Below are 11654 nucleotides of genomic sequence, written 5' to 3'. Positions count from 1 at the left end.
AGGTGGCATATGCCGCCAATAGCGGACAAGACAGCCGGGCGAACGCAAGTTTGGGATCCAACTTCAAGCGCTTCAGGTCATACAAGCTCGGTGGCAGCCTCCATATATTGGAGCACCCGACCAACCAGGATCCCGTCCATTCTTTCGGTCTTGTGTGTCGTAGACGCATGCATGGTTCCTACGAGGGGTAGGGTTTCTCGCGAGACGTCGGTGTAAAGGGTCGTGGTGCTTTTGTACGGCAGAAGAAATCTACAGCAGCCACTGCGAACGTGAAGAAACTAGTGGCATCTATTAGTCTAGTGGTTTAGACGCTGGTTTCGGTACCAGTTGGCGCTGGGTTCGATCCCCGGTGGTGTCACTCCTTTCCGATTCTACGCGGTTGCGGTCGCAAGAGGCTAAGTATCTGCTTGGGCCATTTGTACCCGCGTAGAATGTCTGGCGCACGGCGCAAAGGTCTTCGCTCTCGTAGGAGGACCAATGCAATGTGCCCGTGGAGGGTCCTTCTCTTTTATGTTCTCGTCATCGACCAACCTGCAGTTCTCATAGTTGCCCACGTGTACGTTCCGGCAAGGAGGGACCGCTGGTACAGACCTCGTCCAAGTGAAGAGAATGCTACTAGAGCGCATCTCCACATAATAGCTTCACAGCAGTGCCTCAATGCGCTGGCAACCAACTCTCTCGTTCCTCCAATCCAGCATCTGCATTGCACGAGCATCGATATGCATACTTCGTACTACATGTTTGGAAATCGAAAACATCCGCCGCTTCGACGCGCGGGTGCGCAGCCACGGTCGGCGGCACGTCGTGGCGAGGGGCGGGTGTAGCGGCCAAGCGCAACGCGTTGTCCGTGTCTTGCAACACGTGGCCGCAACGCGTACGCCTTGTCGGCCGCGGCAAAGCTGGCAATCTACAAACCATATCTCACTCCTTTGACGTGATACCGTGATATGCGCGGGTTTGCATCGTCGGGGCTAGATCGTCGGGTTGGCGTGGACGAGGTTGTCGATGACGAGGCGAGTGCGCTCGGTCTATGCAAGAAGCGCTTCCTGCATGGTCCGTCAACCTCGAGCATGCTCAAGCGCACGATCATCTACCAGTCATCGCGCTCCAGCTCCGGTGCTAGCGGCATGACCGCCGCCTGGCGTGACATCCCGTGCTTCCATGTGTACTAGTAGCGCTGTCCGCGTGTGCTTGCCTCTTGGGACCGGATAACATGTGGCGTATACCAGCTGGGCGTATACTATTAGTACCAGGTACAGCTTTTCGGCATTCGCCACGTCCGTGCTGCCGAATTTACGAAGCAGTGCCAAAACTAAGATTTCCATGAGCTGGCCGACGATGGAGCTGTCCGACCGCGTCGACGAGCGGCCTGTGTCCGATGCGACGTGTGGCTGCGCCTCATCTGGAGCCAGCGGACCGAAGCGCCGTACGGCCGCCAGCAGGATTGCTCGTCTATCGCGTGGCGCGACCTGTCTTTCTTGTCTGGCGCCAGCTTGACGACCACGACTGCTGACGCGCGCCATCGTCCTCCACGTCGACCGCTATCTCCTGCGGTCAATCCAACGACCAGCTGCTCGTTGCCAATGACCTGCTCTGTCTTGCGCCTCGTTTCGACGCCTGGTGCGCGCCTTGGCCGTGCCGTGGTCAGCGGCCTGCGACTTACTGGCCGCCATCGCCGACGCCCAGCCAGCCGACGCCGTGCTTCTTTCCTCTCTGGATCCCTCTGTACCTCAAAAGCAACGACGCTAGCTTGGAGGCCCAACGCACGACCATCTTTGGGCCCTATTACGACTGGACAGCGCAAGCACACGTGGCTCCCTCTTTTCAAGGCGCCCCACCAGTGAGTCAACGAGACGAATGCGATGATTAGCTCAAGAAGCAGGTGCATGCCACCGACGCAGCTTTAGCTATGGACCTGTATCATACACTCAGCACGATCAATATGTATGCAAGGTGATGGTAGTAGGCATCTTTTACCCGAACACGCTCGGCGACGTCGCGCTCTACAAGCGCTGCAAGAGTGTGCCGCTGAGTGAGATCGTCACCCGCCAACGCTGGCGCCTGCTGGGCCACGTGCTGCGCCTGGAGAAAGACGTCCCTGCCAACATTGCCGCCGCCCGCTTCTTTGCCGCTCCCGAGGCGCCCCGTTTTCTAGGCCGCACCAAGATCACGTTGCCGATCGTCCTGCACCGCGACCTCCAGGCGTTGACGCCGCCTCAGTCGCTGGCGTCTCTCGACGACCTCAACAAACTGCGAAGCTTTGCCGCCGATCGCGAAGCCTGGAAGGAATCCACGGAGCTTGTCATCATGGGCCTCACCCGCGGCCACAAGCGTCCCCGCGCGACTACAGAAGAACAAGATGCACCCCCGCGCCGCCGCCTGCGCAGCCACGGCCCGGCGAGCGAATGAAGAAGAAGGAGATTGCTAGTCTCTACGTATGCGAACTCTTTGTAACAACGAAGATAACGCGAAACACGTTCATATATATAAGGTGATGGTAGACGTACATCACATGCAGCGGCTTCTGGGTTGTTTGGCGCGCCGAGGGGTGTCGAAACCATCTTTTCGAAAACGAGTGGATCTTGTCGCAGAGCTAGCAATCTAGATCGAGATTTCTTCAACAGTAACCCACCCCACCCGAGGTCCAAGTGGTAATAATGACCTGGCGCCCTTTGCCTCCTGAGCAAACAAGTTATTGAGAAAATGTTGTTGATTGATAGTTAGTCGCGTAGCTATGTTATTCTAGCTACGGATAAAGCGAGCGAAGCTCTGCATGATCGCAGGGGCGGCAATGTTGACTGGCGAGTACAACGCGTCGTGAGTATCGAGCGAGGCCACGTAATCCAGCACCAACGGCGTGGTGTAGAGACCAACCATGTAGGCGACGCGATCGTCGCCCAACACCTTGGAGAGGCACGTCTTCGGAGGTGGACCCTTGTACGTCGTGACGTGCGCTTCGAGGCGCAGGAGCTGCACGAGGAGCTCGGTGCGCGCCGCGTCGTCACGCGCTGTTGCCACCTTGGACAACGTCGCCCAGAGCAAAGCGCATCGGTGCGGAGCGCGTCGGTCCATGGCACGGTGCGTGCAGAAAGTCTCGTCAAAACGGGGCTGGCGTCGGAGGCCCGTGGCGTCGGAGGCCCATTTGTTGGCGTCGAGGCCGACGACCTTGTGGTGAAGCTGTGGACGGTATGTGAGGGCGGCGGGGTATTTTCAAATCTGTTGATCCTCACACAACCAACTGCCAACGTCTTTTTCCCCTACTGCCTACAGTTGCACTAGAACGCGCTGCCACGTCATTCTAATGCGCACACCGCATCACGACATTGCCCGAGACATCGCAATCTACAATAGAGAAAGACCGGCTAAGAGGACGATTGGGGCACCTTGAGCTAGCTTCATATTCGTGGAACAGCGGGGTCGGGAGTTGCACGGGCGGCGGGGACGTGCCAATCTCGTACAAGTATTGGAGTGATCGACCAGGCGAATCGACTATTTTCACGCAACCAAGTTGAAGCCTTGTGCATAGCGCAACGTACAGTGGTGGTCAAATTGATCGCCGCACTTGGATCACCTTGGCAGTCTCAGATGCAAACTTGTTCGATTCAATTGCGCACCAGCAATACAGTAATGTCCTTCTCACTCTTGCAGGCGTGTGGTAGGACGCTGGAAGGTCACCAGTATCCCAACAAGCCTGTCATTTCCTCCAAGAATGCGCGTTTGTCGAGCTTCAAGTTGCTGGGCATTCTATTCTTGAGATTATTCGCGGACCTTGTCTAAAATCACGTTGCGTCTTGCGGATGCGAGCTGCCGTATCCGGACTATAATCCTAAAACGCAAGCCGCAACCCACAACATCGCCCCCTGCGTAGGAGGCTCATGCATGATGGCTAGCGAGTGCAAGTTGACCGCTGAGTTGACCGAGAGCTTCTTGATTGAGGCGTTGTCGCTCTGCCTCCTTTTTGCGGGCCCATATGGACGAAGCGGCCTCTGCTAGCGGCCGAGTTGGCGTGGACGCCCAGAAGTCGATGCGGTCGGTCAGTACAAGATCACAGTTCCTGTGGTCGCTGCTGCTAAAAGATATGTGCGTGTCAAGCTCTCCGTTTAAAGCGAGGATGGACAGCGTTTAGCCGATGTGTGTCCTCGGGTTGCACTCGCGCTGAGCGCTTGACACGCAACTGTTCTTATCTTCGGCACCGACCTTTGCATTCGGCAGCTAAGAGGTGGCTTATGCCGCAAATGCCAGCCAAGTCGCCAGCATTCGGCATACATTCAGGTGGCATATGCCGCCAATAGCGGACAAGACAGCCGGGCGAACGCAAGTTTGGGATCCAACTTCAAGCGCTTCAGGTCATACAAGCTCGGTGGCAGCCTCCATATATTGGAGCACCCGACCAACCAGGATCCCGTCCATTCTTTCGGTCTTGTGTGTCGTAGACGCATGCATGGTTCCTACGAGGGGTAGGGTTTCTCGCGAGACGTCGGTGTAAAGGGTCGTGGTGCTTTTGTACGGCAGAAGAAATCTACAGCAGCCACTGCGAACGTGAAGAAACTAGTGGCATCTATTAGTCTAGTGGTTTAGACGCTGGTTTCGGTACCAGTTGGCGCTGGGTTCGATCCCCGGTGGTGTCACTCCTTTCCGATTCTACGCGGTTGCGGTCGCAAGAGGCTAAGTATCTGCTTGGGCCATTTGTACCCGCGTAGAATGTCTGGCGCACGGCGCAAAGGTCTTCGCTCTCGTAGGAGGACCAATGCAATGTGCCCGTGGAGGGTCCTTCTCTTTTATGTTCTCGTCATCGACACCGACCAACCTGCAGTTCTCATAGTGCTCTTCATACTAGTAGGTAGCTCTGGATCGTCGAGTCGGCGTCGTCCTGAGCAATGCGACTGGTTGCGACGTTGATGCGCCAATGGCCGACGCGGTGCGTGGGCATCCAGGACATCGCGAATGGTGAGCAGTGCGACACACGGCTGCCAAAAGAGCCGCGCAGTCGATTGCGATTTCGGACCGTGTGATGACGCTCTTGGATGGCCGCACTTCTTCGTCGGGCGCTTCTTCTTGCACGCTCAAGTCCGTCGAGGCCTTGATGTCGGCGGTCATCTTGCGATCACTAGAACACTGCGGGATGAACGCGTCGATCATCGTCCATTGCCGTCGTGAGGGTGGTGGGAAGCACACCAAGCGACCGGCCCTGCGATGCCTACGACTGCCCCTTCGACTCGCGACCGCCACGCAACGAGAGAGAGACATTGCTGTCCCAAGCCACACCTCATCGACTGCATCAACGCCAAGAAGCTCGTCAATGTATCATCTTATTCTAGAAGAGTCTAGGCGTACATGAGCGGCGTGCGCTCCGAGTCGGCGCCGAGCTTGGCTTCCTTGGCGAGTTTCTGGAGCTCTTCGCGGTTGATCCAGTCGACGCCCTTGTTGAGCATGACCTGGTAACTCGACATGAGGTGCGAGAGGCCGTTGTTGCGCAGTTTCGCGATGAAGGCCATCTCGACGATGTTCGGGTCCAAGACGAACACGCCGGACGCGCGCGACGATAGCAAGATGACGGTGCCCACGTGCTTGTAGCGCAGATTGCGCGAGCAGTACGCGTGCAGCACGCGCTTCGGGTTGCCCACGACCGCGTCGCCGTCGTTGACGATGCGGTACGCGTTCGGCACGAGCTTGTTGTACGCCTTGGCGAACGCGTGGTTGCCGACGCGCGGCGACCCAAAGTTGTACATGACGACGTCCAAGTTCGTCGCGTACGCCACGTCGAAGGACGCGAGCGTGGCCAGCGCGCCGCCGAGCGAGTGGCCCGTAAAGTAGAGCTGCACGTCGCGGCCCATCTCGGTGAGCGTCGCGCTCACGGCGCGCTGGAGGTCGGCGCGCACCGTGTTGTACGCGGCCCAGAACCCCGTGTGCACGCGGATCTTTTCAAATTCCGGGTGGTTGTGCGCAGCAAAATCCGTCGGCACGAGGTTGTACTTGACGTCCGTGACCGCGTTCTTGGCGCTGGCCGTGCCGCGGAAGACGACGACGATGCGCTGGTGGCCGCGGAGCACGTAGCCGTACGTGTCGGTGCCCGCGTCGTAGAGCTCGGTCACCAAGCTCAGCTCGTCCTGCGCAAAGACGTCGAGGTCCAGTGTCTCGTAGACGGCCGTCGCCATGTTGTACATACGGACGCCGGTCTCGATGCAGAACGCGTGCGGCGCTTTCCACGCACTCGCGTCGCTGCCACCGTACGACTGCCCGATGAACGTCTTGGACTGCGCGGCCACTGCTTGCTTGAGGTGCGCGAGCTCGAAATCCCGCATCGCGCCGTTGGTCAAGTGCGGCAGCGCAGAGCGTTCGCGGCCATAGTAGACGGCTTTCGCCGGGTTGACGTACGTCGGCGGCAGGAAGACGAGGAGGATGACCCATGTGCACGTGCGCAGCATGATCTGCATCGAGAGGTCGGTCATGAGCGCGTAGCGCGAGATGAAGGTCGAGACGCGCGGGACTGGGTCGGCGACGATCGCGACGGCGATGAAGATGTACGTGACGGCCATGCCAATGTAGTAGAGGAGGCGCGCCGTGAGCTGCTCGGGCCGCGTCCGGATGTAGCTCTGGTTGCGCAGCTGGTTGCGGACGTTGACCATGACGCCGCGGAAGACGGCGGCCGCGAGCATCGCGAGTAGGAAATCCACGATCGACGAGATGTACACGGGCGCGTAGTAGAACGACACGATGTACGTGACGAGGCCGACGAGCCCGACCGAGACCTTGACGCAGACGAAGCGGAAGGTGAAGACGCGCTTGCGCTGCATGTCGATCGCGAAGAGGAGGCCGAGGAGCCAGAGGCCGGTCGCGGACGACGTCCAGACGTGCGAGAAGAGGTAGATGGTCTGGTTCGTCGCGTGGATGCTAAACCAGTTGGAGAGGTAGAAGATCGGCACGGAGCTCAAAATGTTGGTCAAGAGGATGAAGACGACGACCTTGCGCTCGGGAATCTTGTGCGTGTCTTTCGGCTGCGTCGCCGGCCGGTTGAGGTAGAACCAGAGGCCGAAGAAGACGAAGTCGAGGACCCAGACGACAAAGTCGACGGCGTCCGTGATCTTCTCGACGTACGAGTGGTGCGCGACGAGCGACAAGGTCGGGATCGGGCGCAGTGGCGTCGTCGCTTGCATCCGGCCCGGCGCCGTGATCGTGAACGTCGCGTTGAGCTCGAACGAGTGGTTTTTGTTTTCGAGCGCAAACGGCTTGGAGATGTCTTGGTACCACGGAAAGTAGACCAGCGGGAGGAGACCGTCGATCGTCGACGACTGCGACGGCACGAGCGCGCAGACGCCGTCGACGCAGTTGCAGCCGAGCGACTTGGCGCCGTCGAACGCTTGCAGAATGTCGTTCTCGTCGACGCTGAACGTCATGTCGTACGCGACGTGGAGCGTGCTGAGGCCGTTGCGCGCCAACAAGTTGGCCGACGCGGCGCAAAAGTCGCCCTCGAGCGAGACGAACCGAATCGCGGTCGGGAGGTTCGTGTTCACGGCCGTGTGCAAGTCGTACGACGACGTGTTGACCGAGGCGACGGCGGTCGGGTGCAGCACGACGTTGGTCTGCGCCATTTCGAACGGGACCCAGAGCAAGAGGAGGCAGAAGACGAACGCTGCAATCAGCGAGTAGAAGACGTATTGGATCCAACCTACCAACCATAGTATGAGAATAGTTGATGATGAGGATGCGAGTGTGCACCTTTGGACATGGTCTCCATGAAGATCTTGGCGGTCGTGTCGAGACCGTACGCAGTGTCGGGCACGCTTTTGCCAAACTTCTTGAGGCTGATGTACAGCTCGCTGTTGGGGATGACGCCGTCGGCAGGCGCGACGTCGTCCTGCAGCGAGAGCTGCTTCTCGCCGCCATGCGCCACGTTGTGGATGTTGTGCTTGTTGGCGCGCTGCTGCTTGGTGACCTTGCCGTCTTCGTACGCGTGCTTGAGGAGCGTCACGCCCGGCACGATGAGGTTGATGAGGAGCACTGCAATCATAAACGCCCAGCCCGAGTCTACAGGTTCGCATGAGCCATCGAGTCGTCGGTATCGATGAACGTACTCGAGAGGACGCACTGGCCAATGCCGTCGCCAAGCGTCGCGTCGCACTGGAAGAGCACGGGGAAGCACTGGCAGTTGTTGATCGCGCAGCCGGGCTGGCGGCGGAACATGCCAAAGGCGCCGCCGCCCGTGCACGTGTTCATCGCATCGCTGGTCGCATCGATCGCTGCCACGGACGCCACGAGCGCCAGTGCTACCAGCAGGACCACGTGCTTGGCCATCGTCGGCGAATTCGCAAATGACTGCGTAGATAAAGTGCATCCGCTGAATTGCTTGGTCGCGCTGATTGGCCCGCGCAGTTGATCAAGTGATATTTACTGTGAAATTCCCGTGAAACAGCGTCGCACGCATTGTTTTGAAGGAATACTTCGTTGAAATTGGCTTAAACGAGTATAGTGCAGCACGTTGCACAACCACGCTGCCATTGATGCAGCTGCGGCGCCGTAGAGCAAGGCGGCGACGTGGCAGGAAATGTATGGCGTCGAGAGGCTGGCATGATCACAGCGCCGTGGCCAGAAGCATCGTACAGTAGGAGGTGTGTGACATAGCGAGAAGCGACGGCGCTGAACCGAAAAGGGCCGGCGCGTGTCACATACAAGCCGACGGCAGCGGCTTGGCTTGCACGAGGCTGCATGGAGGAGGCGAAGGGTACGGTATGATGGCACGGATCGATGTCACTGCTCTACGAAGCAGCCTTGGAATCGCAAAGATATGCAAGTTCAACAACTGAACGTGGCAATTGCTGGAATCGGAGTCCTGAGATCCGGAGCGCCAACCACGTGCAATCGAAGATCGTTCCTTTCGCCCGCCAGTCATGATCGCGTTTGTAGGGAGTACCTCGTCGACGGGTTGTCAGCCCAACTCCGACTCAGTCACCTCCGCTCGTCTGCGGCTAGCCCTGCTGCGCTTGTTGTTGCTGCTGCAAAGATGGTGAAGGCCATCGCACTGCATTGTAGAAAGGACGTCCTTGGTCGACGCATAAAGTCCAGCAGTCCCAGGCAAGGTTGCGTGCAGGAGTGCGGATCAGCCTCCGAGTTTCAGCGCAAGAGTAGTCCTCTTGCTTGGCATCGCGAGGGTCGTTCTCTCTTCATCCGGACGGCAACCGCGACAACAGTCGGGTCGCAGTCGCAACGGTACCCAGTGGCCAGCAGCAACCACGAGCCTGGCGCTTGTCGTCCGCCTTCAACGGCATTGCCCAGTGCAGACAGCGCGATAAGGTTGTCCCTTTGAGTGCCACCGAGCCCTCGGTGCAGTGGTCCAAGAAACTCGGCCTTCTGCTGCAGTCGCCGCAGAGCCGGCGGCAGACATCCGCCATCCTTCAATGTCCTTCGCGTGCTCCCGGCCGAAGGCCGTTGGCGGTGCAAAACGGCGCACCGCAGCAAAGCGGAGGTCGCGTTCGGCGCACGCGCCCATAACACATTTGCCATGTGAATGCGTGTCTGCATTGTGTTAAAAGAGCGTGCACATCCAGAAAGTTCTGGACCGTCAAAAGACGGTGGCATGACCAGTGCACGGCGTGCTAGCTCTCTCTTCACCTAGGCAGACACCGGACGCGTTCTCGAGCCGTGAGTGGAGGCACGGCATCGATTCGCAGACCTCGAGGACGTCGTCATCGTTGTGTCAAGCTCTTGGAGCTACTCCAAGAGAAGCACCGTAGCTGCGGTGGACTTGACCGACGATTCTGGCGGCTGTAGGACGGTAGGTTTAGCAAAGCTGGGTGTTGCCAAGCAGGCCACCTCTAGTTGAGCGGATTGCAGTGGATAGATGATATCGTCTCGCCCGCAAACGATTAGCATCCACCATCATGCACGCGGCGGTCGTCCGAGAAGAGCATCTAATAGTATCTCTCTGCCCTTTTTGACTAGCTTGGACTAACTACGTCCATACGCTCCACACACTAACACCACCGTGGGCGTCGCCTGTGTACACGTCGCCCGAGTCCGCATCGTACGCCAAGCACGTGGGCAGGGACGGGAGGATCGTCGTCGGTGTTTCCGTCGCATGGCGGTCGAGGTTCTGTCGCACACGCATTTCGGCACCACCTAGAGCCACACTCTTTCTTGCGTGTGCCCGGAGGGCCGCCTCGACGTACCGGCGACAGGCACGCACGAGACGACGACGTGGTCGGCTACTACATGATTGACGCTGCCGGGCGTCTGGTAAACCCTACCCCGTGCCCATGAGACCATCAGCCGCCGCAGGAGCAGGAGCACAGTCGTACGTGGAGAGAAGCGAGCCCGCGATGGAATAGACGCGGACCGAAGCGACAAGGTCGGTCACGAGAAAGAGCTTGGCGGCGTAGAGGAAGGCAAAGCCATGGACGGGGACATGCCGGGTCGCGGGAATCACGACGCACTGGCTCGTACACAGCTACGCCAGCGTGAAGCGACTGTACGTGCTAGGAGGACGCTACGTACGTTGAGAACGCGCAGGTGCTCATGCCTTTGCTTGTACACGAGCATGCTGTCGAAGAGCTCGATCAAGACGACGCGCTGCCGCAGCATGGCTGGCGCGAGGTGGGCGACAACCTACTCGGTGGTACGACGACATGAGATGGGATGCAAGGGGCATGCAGGAGAACCTGTCCCGTGTCAATGTCGAGCACGGACAGCGAAGGCGCTCGGCGCGACGCGGCGCGATGCGTGTTCCATTGCACCAGCAGCAGCCCAGGACTAGAATATGCACATGTGTGCGGATAAAATCCTCATGCTTGGTTGTCGTCACCTCGTCTTCACCTCACGCATGGGCACGGCGTTGTCGAGCGCGTAGAGCAGCGTATATGTGCGCAAGTCCCAGACCTTGTAGAGCCTACGCTGTGGGTAGCACCTCTCGCCCGAGCGACAACAGCCTACATGTGCGGCGTCGACGCCGTCAGGATCTTGCCGTTGGCCTCGTCAAACTCGAGAAACCCGGGCCACCGAAGCGACTCGCCAGCAAAAGCATTCTGCCTGGTGATGGTGTCACGCGCAGCACGTGTCTACGTTGGCTATGTAATAGCATGCAATCACATGAAGAGGGACGGACCGATGGCTCACGGACCGGCAGTGCACCTCGTCCGTGACGTCCTTGTCCCACGTCGCCGTGAGCACGAGAGACGCGTTCAGTGGATTGTAGTAGATGGAGCGTACGCGCTCGGTGGGCGAGAGGTTCATGCGCGCTGTGGTGCGTCCGTGCATGGCGAAGCAAGCTCCATCGTCCATGCGGCAAAACACGATGTTGCCACCGAGTGTGATCTCCGCGACGGCTGCCGCCTTGTGCACTGCTACGTGGCGCCGGAGCCGGATCGGACGCGGAGCGCTGCCATGCTTGTACAGCGATCGCCGGGACGTCGGGCGGACCTGCCGCTCGAGGAGGTGCTGGAAGATGCTGCTCATCGGTGCAAGCGCTTCAACCTCACAGTCCGGATACGGGATTCGAAAGATGGGGTTGCAGTCTATACAAACGCAACTCGGTCTGGTCGGCTTCGAAAAAGAAGCCAACGCCCCAGAACGACGATCCGAGCGAATTTGAGCTGTCTTCTAACCGCCAGCGCCATTCTTGCACTGGTGGCATAGCCTGCAGCCTCCACGACGATCTCGTGGCC

At 59.0% G+C, this 11654-nt stretch overlaps 4 protein-coding genes and 2 pseudogenes across 6 annotated transcripts; 2 read left to right on the top strand and 4 right to left on the bottom strand.

Annotated features, from left to right (window-relative positions):
• Nucleotides 1–283: 283 nt before the first annotated feature.
• SPRG_30083 lies at nt 284–358 on the top strand (annotated as a pseudogene). Its single transcript has one exon. The product of its transcript is annotated as a tRNA-OTHER (tRNA).
• Nucleotides 359–2742: 2384 nt separating this feature from the next.
• Nucleotides 2743–3072, bottom strand: SPRG_20065 (hypothetical protein; the record flags this gene model as incomplete). Its single annotated transcript, XM_012344908.1, has 1 exon — nt 2743–3072. The coding sequence occupies one exon, from the start codon at nt 3070–3072 to the stop codon at nt 2743–2745; it is 330 nt and encodes a 109-aa protein (XP_012200298.1).
• Nucleotides 3073–4553: 1481 nt separating this feature from the next.
• Nucleotides 4554–4628, top strand: SPRG_30082 (annotated as a pseudogene). The gene has a single exon. The product of its transcript is annotated as a tRNA-OTHER (tRNA).
• A 205-nt stretch (nt 4629–4833) lies between these two features.
• Nucleotides 4834–5139, bottom strand: SPRG_20064 (hypothetical protein; the record flags this gene model as incomplete). Its single annotated transcript, XM_012344907.1, has 1 exon — nt 4834–5139. One exon carries the CDS (start codon nt 5137–5139, stop codon nt 4834–4836), a length of 306 nt encoding a protein of 101 aa, XP_012200297.1.
• A 185-nt stretch (nt 5140–5324) lies between these two features.
• SPRG_20063 (hypothetical protein) lies at nt 5325–8214 on the bottom strand (the record flags this gene model as incomplete). The annotated part of the gene is made up of 3 exons (XM_012344906.1): nt 5325–7666; nt 7717–8025; nt 8073–8214. The coding sequence occupies 3 exons, from the start codon at nt 8212–8214 to the stop codon at nt 5325–5327; spliced, it is 2793 nt and encodes a 930-aa protein (XP_012200296.1).
• Nucleotides 8215–10237: 2023 nt separating this feature from the next.
• On the bottom strand, nt 10238–11477 carry SPRG_06056 (hypothetical protein; the record flags this gene model as incomplete). The annotated part of the gene is made up of 6 exons (XM_012344781.1): nt 11096–11477; nt 10924–11019; nt 10796–10879; nt 10653–10743; nt 10489–10599; nt 10238–10441 (listed from the first exon to the last, which is right to left on the bottom strand). Exons 1-6 carry the CDS (start codon nt 11443–11445, stop codon nt 10238–10240), a joined length of 936 nt encoding a protein of 311 aa, XP_012200171.1. The 5' UTR covers nt 11446–11477.
• Between the last annotated feature and the right edge of the window lie 177 nt (nt 11478–11654).

The sequence above is a fragment of the Saprolegnia parasitica genome, assembly GCF_000151545.1.
Source record: "Saprolegnia parasitica CBS 223.65 unplaced genomic scaffold supercont2.20, whole genome shotgun sequence".
Lineage (NCBI taxonomy): Eukaryota > Oomycota > Saprolegniomycetes > Saprolegniales > Saprolegniaceae > Saprolegnia > Saprolegnia parasitica.
Note: the sequence above shows the minus strand (reverse complement) of the source record. Positions and strands in the feature narration are given on the sequence as shown.